Source organism: Catharus ustulatus, chromosome 3, assembly GCF_009819885.2.
Source record: "Catharus ustulatus isolate bCatUst1 chromosome 3, bCatUst1.pri.v2, whole genome shotgun sequence".
Lineage (NCBI taxonomy): Eukaryota > Metazoa > Chordata > Aves > Passeriformes > Turdidae > Catharus > Catharus ustulatus.
Genome location: NC_046223.1, coordinates 32,471,448 through 32,485,110, shown reverse-complemented (window position 1 = coordinate 32,485,110; position 13,663 = coordinate 32,471,448). Strand labels below are relative to the sequence as shown.

Genomic DNA, 13,663 nt, shown 5'->3' with positions numbered 1-13,663 from the left:
TATCATTTGAGCCAGCTTGTGATGCTTGCAGAGTGCTTGTCCCACTGTAGCCAGCTGTGGCTGTGGACCAGGAATACACACCAAGAGTCTCAGAGACAAAAGAAGGATGCCACAGTACCCCTGCCCTGCTTTCATTCCCAGCTGGGGCACTGTCACAGCAGAGGCCCCAGGTATGACACCTACATTTTCTGTTTATACAGGCTATTAAAGGAAAAAAACAAGGATGACGTTTTCAGACTGAATGTTTACTCCAGATATGTACCAGACAGCAGCCTTTAAAAAGCTAAAGGATGTTAATAAACACATCTGTCAAGAGTAAGTGTTGTGGTTCTGCTCTACACCGTCACAACAACCTGCCTGTGCTGAGACCGGTGTGACTTGTGAAGCATGCATGTTGTCTCACAATCAGCTGTATATTCATGCTTGTTTGAGGGAGTAATTAGAAAGAAAATCTGTTTCATTACCAAGCCCCAAGGTATTTCTAACAAACAACAGCTAGAAAAATGAACATTAAATACATGTAGATCCCCCAACAAATTGACCAGAGCAAAGGAATTTATTTGCAGGCATCCAGCTTCCCAGCATTGCAATTTACTCTTGATGCTCCCTCTTTACTTGTCCCACTTATTCAGCAACTTCTCAGCTCAGAGCACAAGCACTAGCTCTGCTTTCCAATATCTCCATTCAAATCTTTTCTACACGTGCTCCCTCTTTCACCTTTTTTTCTCAGCCTCATTCAAATTCCCCTGGCTGCTCCCTCCTGCAGCACAAAAGAGTCAGGGGTGGCTGCCTGCATTCCCACTCCATCCTCACTAACTGCAGATATGGGCTGCGGGGACAGCTCCCAGTTCCATCTGCAGCCTCTCCAGCCTCTCTGAAGGCAGAGGAGGCAGCAGATAAAGGAATGCTGCTGTGGCACATCAGCCTTGCACACAGGCTCCATCCCTCTGGCAGATTCTTTCCTCCTGTGCAGCTCAGCACACCAGACAAATGCTGTTTCTGCATGTGTGCAGGAGGGGTGTCCTAAGCTCCCCCATGCTCTCTCATCCATGAGTGTCAGGACACTCTGGAGAGCAGAAATCCACCAGACTAGGAGCTGTGGAGAGCCTGGTGATGCAGGAAGCACAAGTATCTCAAAAAGTCTGAAAAGAAGTGTGGGGCAAAAAAAAAAAATATCTTTAACTGCCTGTGCAGCTGGTGGGCTGCATTCTGCAAGCAACCAGCAATCAAGATGGTCTTCAAAGCTGAGTGCCAAGCTGCCCAGTTTCTCAGCACACACAGACATCCCTGTTTAGCAAGGTCCAGGGGCCAGGAGAAGGTGAGAATAGCAGAAGGGCACTTCTCCTCTGACAAGCAATACCACTCAGGGTGTGACAGAGCCTCCTGCTTGTACCATTTCAGCCCGTTTGCAGAGTCTTGGCTTCACTACATAGCTTTGTCCTAGAGTGCTGCAGGCATCATCTCTTATCAGATTTTCCCAGTGGCTTCGACTGTGATGACCTCATCCCAACAAAGTCCAGCTAAGATACAGCTGCTCCCTTCCTAAGGGAGTGTTGCTCACAAAGACCAGAAACAATCACATCACTGCCCTCACCGTGATGAGACTGGCAGTGTCTGTGGCCTTGAACTGGTGACAGCCAGGAAAGACACTCCCAAGACACTGGAAGGGGCTGAGCTTGTTTATGGCGCTGGTAACAGCTCCTGGGATGAACATGGAGCTCTGCAGTGCCAAACCTCCTGCTACTTCATCAGACATCCCCTGTCCTCAATTCCTGCCCCAACTGTGCCTCCAAAAGTACAGGATATGTGGCAGAGAGGCAACCTCAAAACATTTAGGAACCATGGACTTCTTAAAAAAAAAAACAAACAAAAAGTTAATATGATTATAGAATTCATGTGTGTTGGAGTTTATAGTACCAGAGATTGAAAACAAATTATCCAGTTCTCGAGAGCTCAGCAGATGAGCTCCATGGATAGAAGTAATTTCTTGGGAAAAGAGGAATGAAAACTTCTCAGGAACAGGGTCAGGTGGGGATTGGAAATTTTAGGGAACTTCCTTGAACATGCGGCTCCAGTATGTTCCACAATGCTGGAAAAATACGCCATAAATCTGGCCCTTCCTTTTCCCTTCTTCTATTCACTCTGACACGCAGCAGTGGATTGAGATTGTAATCCTTGATGTCACCTTGGCACCACAGGGCAGAGCAGAGGAAGATGTCTTTGACACTCCTTTTAAGCACCATGAATTGTGTGCTTGATCTCTGTATTTTGGCAGAGGGATAAAACCCCTCTGCCCCCAGAGTTCAGAGAAGGGCAAAGCATGGCTACAAATCTAGGACACAGCAAGGGATATACACACCTGGCTGACAGGGTTCAGTCCCCTGTCACCAGAGGGGTTGCCTCTGCTTATTAATTTTATGTATGTATCACATCTTCTCTTAAAAGTGGTGTGTTCCCTTTAGGCCTGCTCCTCCCCGGACATCTGTTCTGGAGCCTGACCGCCCTAATGTTCTCATTTCCAGACTGAATTTATTCACATGCAGCTTGCACCCAGTTATCTTGTGCCAATATTGTCCTTAGCTTCAATGGCTCTTTTCCCTCGCTGCTGCTTGACCCCCTGATGTTTTACAGCCAGCAATCTCACCACCTCTCAGCCTTTGCTTTGCTGGGCTAAGGAGGCTGAGCTCTCTGTGACTGCTCTTGTAACACAGACTCTCACTTTCCAGGATTCTGACTCTACAGTGTTTTTCTGTATGATCCCACTTGCTGGAGTTCAGTGCCCCAGCCCTGCATATAGGACACAGTGGCACTTCTCCACCTTGCCCAGAAGTGCCTCGAGTTTCACCTAGGAGTACATTTGCCCTTTCTCTCACCCTTTCTCTTCATTTTATGAGCTGCTCCTTGAAGTCAACTCACTTGCCCACTGCACTCATTTTCCAAAGATGAGCTCCCAGCCTTCTGCATCTATGACCCTGCCTTTGTACCACTGCATTTCATCCCACCAGAACCACTCAAATAGTTTTCTGTCTTTCAAATCTTTCTTCCAATCTTCCAAATTCTTCACCAAGGTGGCATTGTCTCCTGACCTGGTGTCAGCTGCACAAAATTTCACTAATAAGGGATTCTGAACTCTGGCTGGTATCAGGCATCAGGAAGACGCCTGCCTATTCTGGAAAAACCATTTGGGTGAGTTTTGGGTCATGAAGAAATTTGGTTTGGATATGAAGACAGTAATTTTGATGCTTTTTTAATAATCCCCCATCAAACTTTCTCTGCCTGTCACATTGAATTAAAATATTTTCTTTGCTTAATCACCATCTTGGATGGAAGCATTACCCTCATCAATTAAAGGACTAAGGTAAGTTTAAAGTTGGATTTATTTTATTTTCCTTGCTTGATAGCCATTACTCCTAAGGGGTTTCCAGAACAAAGAATCACATTGCAAGCACATTTCCCAGACAAGAACATTGGTGAACTGAAATTCATGCCTATGTTTTTCCTCAGCCAAGCACACAGGTTCAGATCCTGAGATTAAGCAAGGATGGATGCCCAAACCAAATCCATTATTCAGTCTAAATGAGGAGTCCTGGAAGATTTTTGTACTAAACTGTCCTTTATCAGGAGACCCAGTTTCTTGGCTGGAACATTCCCAACTCCAGAGAGAGAAGGAACTGCAACTTTCAGTGGCTTCTGAGGACAGCTGGAGCCATCAAGCCTGGGAGTCAGTCTCTCTGTCTCTTCCTCTTGCACAGGCAATCAGCTGCCCATCCTCATTAGGTGCCAAGAGCAGCAGTTTATGGCTTCCTAGAGAAGCCAAATTGGTGCTGTCATGAATTACTGTAAGTGCTTGTTCTACACTCTTCAATAATGTCTTTCATTAGGATCTGATCAGAAAGCAATATGTATTTTATTAGTGTACATTCCCTGGTCTAAGGAAGAACAGACCTAGCCTTCACTCTGTCAGAGAGGCAGTCAAGCACAAGCCTTAACTGAGGCTCTCTTCTACTGTCTCACAGCCTTATTTTCAACCCTGAGGGCACATGCAGCCCTACTGTTTCAGACTGGAAGCTCTCTACTCTTACTGCAAGTTCCTACCTGTACTGCCTTGACTGTGCACTGCAGAGCCTGAGATCACCTCTGTCTATTATGGGCACGAGCTGGGTAAGAGACAATACCTCTCATGTTCCTCCACATCCCCCTCTTGCAGAGAGCAATGGTTCCAGACTCTTTTGAGCCTCACATCTGAAAACCAGCACTGCTTGGTGCTTACTGGATCCAACTTTATACCCATCCCTACATGAGTAAGCACAGTCTCCTCTTCCACCAATTTCCTTGCACTGGACACATCTGCTTGGAGCCAGACCCACACACGTATCTATGCACTGTGCTGCCAGCCCTTCTGGCTCCAAGAAAAAAACAGCAACTTGGCTCAGCACAGCCCAGCTGTGCCCAGCTGCAGTTAGGATGAGTTCTGAGCCACTTTGCCTATAATACAGGTGTAACTTGCAAGCAGGACGTGCTCCACCAACAGAAGCTTCATTTCTTCGGTTCTCTACAGACCCTGGCAGAGCCCTGGCAGAGCAGGTGTTAGGGCACCTTCAGCCTTGAAAACTAATAAAGGATGGGGCTGATGCTTCCTGGAGCAGAAATAGCCTTTTCATGTGACTTTGGGCTTTCCAGTCTGGTACCTGTAATGAAGGTATGTAGGTATCATTCCAGAGCCTCTAGGCTGTCTTTGTAGAAGAGGCAGAGGCAGCACAGGATATGCAGGGAGACCCATAAAGCCCTTCACATTGCTCCACACTGCCACTTCATTTCTTTATGATACACAGCCAAAACATCCATCTAGTGCCTACTCCTTTCATTCGTGACTAGCTATGGGAGACACTACATCTCTCTTCCAAATCCTTCCCCTTCACACACTCTTATCTCCAATGTGTTCTAGGAAGTGAGAGCCAGCGGAAAAAAAAAAAAAAAACAAAACCAAAAAAGGTAACAGAAACAAAAAAAAGAGGTGGGATACAGGAAGGGGAGCAAGAAAATGCACAAAAGTCCACAAAGAAAAGATGGTGAAGCAGTAGGAGGAACACGGACTGACTGCGAAAATAACAGATGAGCAGAGTAAATAGGGAGAAGACACATCACAGCCTATCAACAGGGACTTTCAGAAATATTCAATACTACCATATACCCCTTAAAGCCACCGAAGGAGTGTGGATAAGTGATGCACAAAAGGAGATGCACAAAAAGGACTTGATACCTGGCAAGAATTTTCCATTCTGTACTCAGCTTTGTAAAACACGAGCCAAGAGCCTGCTGGATATGAACAAGCACAGTGGTGTGAAAGCAACATCTATATCCTGCAAAGCTGCTATGAGGGGTCTGTTGGTTTGGGGAATCTGATTATCACTTCTCTCATGTTTTTCTTTTCCAAAAAGAACACTGAACAGTAGTGCCAGAAGCTAGAAAGACATGAGATTTTCCTTTTAGATGTGTTTTAAGATCATATGAGCCTTTCCCGCAAGATTATTTTAATTGCTCTTCTCAATCACTGAAACTGTTCTGAACACAGAACTGGGACATGTGCTTGAAATATTCCCTTGTACTAGGAAAGCTGAACAATATCCTGCTTTCTCTTTTTCCCAGTCGAGTACTTGAATGGCACTAGGAGCAGTACTTATGAAAAGTTCATGTTAAGACAAAATCTCTCTGCAAGGTGCCTTATAAATGGCAAGACACCTCGTAACACTGTCAGCTACCCTGTTTTGGGCAGGTTACCTTATGCTTTGGGTCTGGCTGAGACAGAGGTAATTTTCCCAATAGGAGCCATCACAATGCTGTGCTTTGTGTGAGCAGCTAGAAAGGACTTGATAACACACCAGTGCTCTGGCTACTGCTAAGCAGAGCTCCCACAGCACCAGTGCTGTCTCTGCAGCACTCTGCCCTCACCAATAGGCTGGGGGTGGGCAAGATCTTGGGAGGGGATGTCATATCCAGGACTGCTGATTCAAATTGACCAAAGGGATATGAAAGTATGACTGTGACATCTGTCATCCTGAGCAACTGCTACATGTACTAAGACCTGTTTCCTACCAAGTGGATGGACATTGCTTGCTGATGGGAAGTAGAGAATTGTTTGTTTTCCTTTGCTTCTGCACATGTCTTTAGCTGTTGGTTATTAAACTGACTTTATCTTGACCCCTGTGTTTTTTCAATGTTATCTTCTCTCCCCCTGTCCTGCTGAGGAGAGGAGAATGATAGAGCAGTTTGGTGGGCAACTGGGATCCAGCCAAGGTCAACCAGCTACACTTTACTTACTTTGGATGATCACAGAAGAGAAATGATACCTTAAAATTTAAGCACAACTAATATGCCACTGCTCATATTACTGATTTTCCCAACTAACTGATTACAAATGATCTGTGGACTAGGGAAAACCAGCTCAGGAAAACCATGCATCATACTGAAGAGTAATTTGTGAATGCAAAAAGACAGAATTAATCAAACTAATTCAGCAGTTAAGCATCCTGTGCTGAGGTCTCATGGGCAAAGGGAAGAAGTCCCAACAGTGGCATTGGAAGCTGTTAGACTACTGAAGGGGGAAGCCTTTTCCCATGGTTAGCAGTCCCTGCCACTGAAATCAGCACCATCAGTGCTGGTCAAGCTGTGCCAAACTTCCCTGGCCACCCTTGTAGAAAACATTCTGATCCTCTGACAGAGCCAACAACAGCCATGGCCAGGCAGAAATCTCCATCTGCAGTGAGTAATGGCCAGGGGAAAACTCCCTTCCTTTGTGCTGGTGGAGGCTCTGCTGTTGTCAACTTAGCCAACAGAAAGCACAAACATGAAGCAAGGAAAAAGCTCCTTGTTTCCATCCCCACCAAACATTCAGCTATCCTGTGATCTTCCCTTAAAACAGAGGTGGAGAAGACCTTGTTCTAGCAGCATCTTCTGTGACAGATTGCTAGGGATGAAAAGAGAGATGGCTCCATGTGCTATCAGCTGCAGTGACTGATGGTGTGTCCCACTTCCAGGCAGCAGAGAGCACAGCTGAGGTAAGATCCTGCTGTCTTCACTCCCACACGCCTGTGGCAAAGTCACTGCTTCACCTCCAGGTCCCACACAGCAATCTTACTGAGCTTCAAGGACTGCTTGTCCACCATTTGTTATTGGTCAGCCAGCTGTCCTTTCACTGGCATGTAGCTGACACTCAGTCCCAAACCCCTCCTCCTCTTGCAGCCTAGAAAGGCAGCACCTCCTCTCCCCTCTCTTGCTTTGCCTGGCTTTGCATCATGATGGCTGTTCAAAACATCCACCAAGCACAACTCCCAGTGGTACTGGCTTATTTCTGCATCCTTTTCCACCTCTTCCTAAGGAATGAATCCTGTCCAGAATCACATAGGCCACTAACACAACTGAATGCAATTGTCTTGAGAGCGCAGATATAATCTGTCTATTCTCACTGCCTGACCAAAAGTTGAAATTAAAAAAAAGAGCATCAGTGGGGAGATAGGACAGTTAGAGCTAAAAAAAGACCTTTTTCCAGTACAGAGGATGGCTCTGCAGGTAGACAGAATTGCATTGATTTAACATCCCATATGACAGCAGCCTGTGATCAAACATCAAACTGGCAGACAAGGTAGGCAAAAAAGAAAAGAAAACTAGAGAAGCTTTCTGACAGATGTGACTTATAACCCATCCTGCAACAGAAGGCCTGCTTTGAGATTCAGTGGTGGGCAAACACTGTGAAGCCAAGTCACTGGAGTCTCCAGTCCTAATACCAGTGAGGAAGGACCAGCAGAGCCCATATCACATGCAATGATGAACAGAAAAAGGGTGTGGTTTGTCACACCCCATGAGTATTTCTGTCTGCACAGCATCTCACATACAGCCAAGGCCACCATGTGCTGCTTCAGGAAAAGCCACACTCCCTTCCTGGTTGCAGCCAGCTGGTACTGTGATGCTCTTGGTAAAGGGACTCACACATCCCTCTTCTACGTGCTCTGTCTGTGTCCTACCCTGGACACCAAACTGGCCTGTCCAATTCAGTACCCTGTCAGCTGGAGGATTTTTTGGTGGATGTGGCATCACATTCCCTTTTTCCAGGTAACACCAGGCCAGTGCACCACAGAGCACATTTTATACAGAGCAGGATGGGTACCTCCCTAGCTCACAAGCTGCAACTCTTCTTTAAATTTTCATTTTCTAGTATGAAAACAAGGATAGCCCTGACTGCTTCTTAAGAAGTTGAGTCCTAAACCAGGTATCCCCTCCTCAGCTCTTGTAGCATCCCCCAGCTGAAAACCCTGCTGCAATACTACTGTGGGAATGCACAGGACGGGGCCAGTGGGGTCACAGTGCACCAGAGAGCCTTGGGATGAGAGCTGTGTACCCAGCTCGGTCTGCAGTGGTTGCCTTGGCAATGGCAGCGTAGTGTGCTGTGGAGTCAGCAAAATGTCAGAGCCTTTGTAAAGCGAGTTCAGCCACCCTGAACTCCGCCTTGTGCAGAGTTGGTTTCTCACTGAGCCTTTGGTGTCCTGTTCCCCCACCACCCCTGAAGTGCAGACCCCAGGCAACCCCCAAGGCACCAGCTGCTCGTTTTCCCGAGAATCTTTGCCTGAAGTCATGGTTGCATGTACAGAAAAAAAGGAATTTTTGTTCACCTCCCAGGAAACGTGGCTGGGCTGCTGCTAGAGCCACCACCCGCTCAAGTACATCACCTTTCAGCAGTCATAGCCTTTTCTAATCTGGGACCCAAAGGCATTCTCAAGCAAACGTTTAGGGGGAAGTGTGGGTGGGTGCACTGCTCGTTCATCCTCCCTTTTGCTCAGTACAACCCCTGCTCAGTGCACAGAGGGAGAGACCTCCCTGCCCTCGGATGGGTGGCTGGCTCAGGGACGTGATGAAGCCAAAGACAGGCAGCAGTAGGCAGACACTGCCGTAGTGGGCTCAGAGGAGAGAAAAAGAACAACTGAGAGGCAGAAATGAAGTGATACAGATCCATAGTCTGTGGGCCTCGGCATAAAACCTCTCCTGCTGTGTTGGGATGGCCATCAGCAGAGTTAACCTTCCACTCTAATCACAGTCATTAAATTCCTGCTAACGCCCCTGTCCTATGTCTGTCCCAGCAGCTCTGTTATCTGTCACCTCCCCACATGGTATGCAGGCTCCCCACTGCCCCAGCTCTCATTAATGCTGCTCTGGCTGGCTGATGAGGCAAGTGGCAGCGGCTCCCAAGCCCAGATGAGTTTTGTAGACAGCAGGGAATGTTTATCCAACATGGAGGGGATGAAAGTACAAACAAAAGAGAGACCACACAATTACTCAGGCATTGCACAGGGTCAGTCTCATTAAAGACGGTCTCCCTGACAGGAATTAATCTGAAGTGACAACCCAGGGAGCTAATTTAGCACATGGGTCTAGGGCCTGGCCCAGTGCAAATTTCAGGGGTCTGTCTGGCAGGCAGACTCAGCCTGCTCTGAGGAGGGAAAAGCCAGGAATATGCAAAGCTGGCTCAGTTCTGGCCCGAGCCTGTGTATGAGAAGGTACAGAGGAGACAGCAGCCTCAGGTCGCCTTGAGGGGAACAATGAAGATTAAACTTTCCCACTGCACCAAGAGCTTCTCCTTCCTCTTTCTCTTGCAGCCTCGGGTCACGGATGGGTTCCAGCTCTTTAAGTGCACAGTTATTCTGCCACTATCCCCCAAACCATAACACCAGCCCAACTTAGATCTTTCCTCCATGATGCAACCTGCTTGCAGTATTAGATGGCTTTTCATTTCTCTTTAATGTTAGAGCAGAGCCCTGGGATGGGTATAAAATACACAGAGAGAAACAAGCAACTTAAAAGGCTTTTTATTTTTTAAGCAAAGATCTGGTATGGGGAGGCTGCTTTGAATCCCCAAGCAATGAAACTAATTTTCAGTTGGAATGCAGTACTTCAGTGCCTTTTCTACACTGCAAGAATACATGGTAGAAAAAAAAACTTGACCAAATAGCCCAAAAGCCTTGTGGCATTTGCCCACAACCAAACCATTCAAGGCTGTGACCTCACTGAGGTCACTGGCTAAGGTGAAGTAAGGTGGTTGGCATTAGGATTGGTTGCCTTGCAGCAAGAAAGGAAAAACCTCCCAAGCTGCCAGAAGAGACGGCTGTGAGGTCCCTGCTGTTCTTCATTGGGCACGTTTTCCCCTCTAAATTGTTGCTCAGCAATGCCCCTACCTAAGCCCACCTGAATGATACCCTCCAGGAAATTACAGCCTCTTTGCTGAGACACAGAGGCTTCACAAGAAGCTGGCTCCAAGTTGCTATCATATGCACTTTCCTGGGTCAGTGGCTTCAAGCTGCCAAGCTGCTTCTATGGTTCTAATCAAAAGTTAATTCTTATTCTGCTGGAACTGGTGCGTCTGTTGTGCCGCTCAGCCTGCTCTGCAGCACTGGGAACAATCAGCTCTGGTAGAAGTGCGTCTGCCCATCTTGCAGGGAGCCCCCACACATTGTTTAGAAAACCAAATTCCCCCAGACTGCTTGCAATCCCCCCAGTAATGCCCTAAGAAGCTGCTGAACAGAAAGAACTGGAGGAGGCACAGCGCCAACCAATTAATAAGCAGCACTCTGACTCTCACCCAGCCCCATTTTCAGCAGCTGCAGCAAGCAAATTTAATTTAAGTGTTCCCAGGTGCCTTGCAAAGCATCCTGCTACTTGGGGATCTTCACATTACATATGCCGAGAGCTCCTTGAGCAAACCAGGGAGTGTGAAATGAAAACCAGCAAACTAAATTGCAACCAGTGGGCATCCCAGCTGGTTGCCTTTTGGATTCCAGCTCAGCAAGAGTTAATTCTCCTCTTTCCATCCCCTCTTCCTCCTGACAGCCCCTCTCCAACCCAAGACTGCAGGCTGCTGCATCCATTCATCCTTAAGGTGCTGAAGAGCCCCTGCCATGACCACGAGGCTGCAGAGCTCCCAGGACTGGGGGAGAGGGTGGGCTGCCTGGCTGGCTAAGCTTTCACCAACTTGATGCTGGCAGCAAATCAGTTGTGAAAGGCCTGTTTCACCAAAGGAGAATATTCCACTCCAGTCCGAGCTCTCTAGGACTATTTTTGTGCCACCACAGCTAGTGCCTGGAAAGCCAGCATCTCCAGTGAGGAGGGTGCGCAGGCAAACAGCAGCTCCATGCTCAGGCAGACAAATCCCCTTTCTTAAGGGCTCTCCAGTCAGTAACACTTTCAGGGCTTTTGAGCTTTTCAGTTATATTCACTAAGGTCCCTATGTTTTGCAGTCCAGCGATGGAACAGAAGGATGCACGGCTTAGCCCAGGTCCTCCAGCACAGAGAAGAAAGTGTGATAAAACAGAAAAATCTGCAGGACATGGGAGAGGCTGATGGAGCACGGGAAGGAATGAAAGGTCAGAAGGTGTCACAAGGCTGCTTGGAGCCCAAATGAGGCGTCACAGAGAAAATGCTGGGAAGGCAGCACGTGCAGAGGGAAGCAGCAGGCTGGATGTGAGAGGGGATGTGATCCTCTGGGACAAGGAAATGAAAAGGGCTTCTTAAGACCTCAGTACGGCTCATGGAGGTGGAGAATGCCAGTGTTTTCATTGGAGAAAAGCCAGGAGGAGGCAATACCATGAAAACATTTTCCAATGTGTCTTTGTTTCAGCCAGGAAGGGGTTAATTTTTTACAGTAGTATCACAAAAAAGTGTTTCCTTCTTATGTTTGACGGAAGTGGGAACAAAGATTCCCTCTCTCCTCCTCTCTCTTTATTTTGGTGGCCTTTCCTTATTCAGTTCCAGGCCACAACTTCCCATACATATGACTGGGCTACAGCGGGGCCTCCGTATTGTGCTCCTCTAAAACACAGCACTCCGTAGTCACAACTGTGTCCTGACTAAACAAAAACAAACATTAACAGCAGTAACCAATGGGGTACACACCAAACTGGGTGTGTGTGTTTAAATTTGCACAGCACTCAGCTTCCTTCATGTCGTAATTTAAAAGCAGAAAAGTGATTTTCCCTTTTCTTGATCCCTTTTAGTAGAAGCTCAGTGAAGGCTAGAACCAAGATTACTTTTAGACACTGTGCAAAAAGGAAAAATGCCTCAGCTTACTGGAGAAGGATAAAACCCACAAATTTGTTGCAGTGCTGATAATGGCGAAACTTGGCTCAGAGGGAAGATCTACTATGACAAACTGCCTTCATTATTAGAGGCTCCCCCGGGTCCTGTATTATTATTAAGTACTGACAACGTGCTCCATGCGGTGTGAGTAACAAACAAAGGCTGTCCCACCCCAGAGAGCTCACAATCAAACGGAGACATAAAACTGGAGCCTACTGTGCAGAACTAGAGGAAAGAGACACTTGACTCTTTTTAATTATTTTGTTTTCTATCTACAGTAAATAAAATTTTCATTGCAAAATGCATTTTCTTCCCAGCTACCACTGAATGGCACAAACCACCAATTTTATGTGTCCCTGGTTTTCAAAAGTGTTGAATGCAGGCGCTTTGCTGGGCGTGGATGAAAGTACCTGGCAATCCTGCTAAGATAATGTGCTCTTTAAAAGCATCAAACTCTTTCCCCTAACCTTCTCCAACCAGTGATGTCTTCAGATTTCACTCAGTTCTCTCCCCCAACTCCCAACCCCCAGTATGATTTCCCTTCAAACTCAGAAACTTTGAAACCCACTTCTCTTCCCCTGCAGAGTTCATATAGTCCAAATAGCTTAGTTAGTGTGGCAGGATGAAAGCCCTTCTGCAACACAAACAGCCATTGACTTTTTCCTGCAGTTCCTGCCTGGAGAGCTCTTGAGCTTTTCCCTTTTCTATACGAGTGAGGAGGATGGAATTCCACTCGTTTGAATCTTTGGCCTACAAAATCTACACCACCAATTAATGACTTTAAGGCATTGTTCCCACTAAAACCCCACTCAAAACACTGAGCATGAACAGCCCAATGGGGGCCGCAGGGCTTTGAAAGACCACAACTGCACCAGCCCCGGAGGTAAAAATGAACACCAAGCTGAGCACTTGGCCTTTCTCTTCCGTTCAGTGGGAAGGCGCAAGACCATCAGAGCTGCCAATTTCATCACTTTCAGCTCTTAATCAGCAAGGAAACCTTGATGTAATTGCCTCCTGAAAGCCCATATGCCAGGGTTCCAGGAGAAGGAACCTTACCTGCCGGACTTCCAGGCGGTACTTGAGGATAGGATCCACTGCATCAGGCTCCTTCTGAGTCCACTGCAAGACGTAAGAGTAATTCTTGGATTGCTTCTGGCTCAAGGTGGGGTTGGGAGTGTCATAGTAAAACTCTGGGCTATAAGCTTTTGCTGGAGGGGAAAAAAAGAAAAAAGAGGGAGGAAAGTAAAAGAGTAGGATCAAGGGGAACAAAAATTGCAGAGAGACTTGGTGAGAGTGGAAGAGCGCCACTCACCCAGCTTATCGACCTGCCTCTAACACAATGGACACCTTTACTATTACACAAATGTGCCACTCTTTTCTGTGAATCACTACTGCTTTCCAGCCTAAACTGTTGGGAGGATTAGCAGCCCTGCAACACCAGTGGGACATGACCAGCACCTGAGAAGGTGGGGACGACTTCAGTTCTCCAGCTGGAACCAGCTCTAATCTTTTCTCTCTTGCTTTGTAGTTTAGATTGAAGTAACAG

At 47.0% G+C, this 13,663-nt stretch overlaps 1 protein-coding gene across 2 annotated transcripts in view; it reads right to left on the bottom strand.

The window, feature by feature from the left end:
- MDGA1 (MAM domain containing glycosylphosphatidylinositol anchor 1) overlaps positions 1-13,663 on the bottom strand; it is a 137,436-nt gene that overhangs the window by 30,296 nt on the left and 93,477 nt on the right. For both annotated transcript variants that reach the window (XM_033053755.2, XM_033053756.1), the window contains one exon: positions 13,174-13,325. In XM_033053755.2, the coding sequence (XP_032909646.1) occupies positions 13,174-13,325 (152 nt within the window). The remainder of the gene's footprint in view (positions 1-13,173; positions 13,326-13,663) is intronic.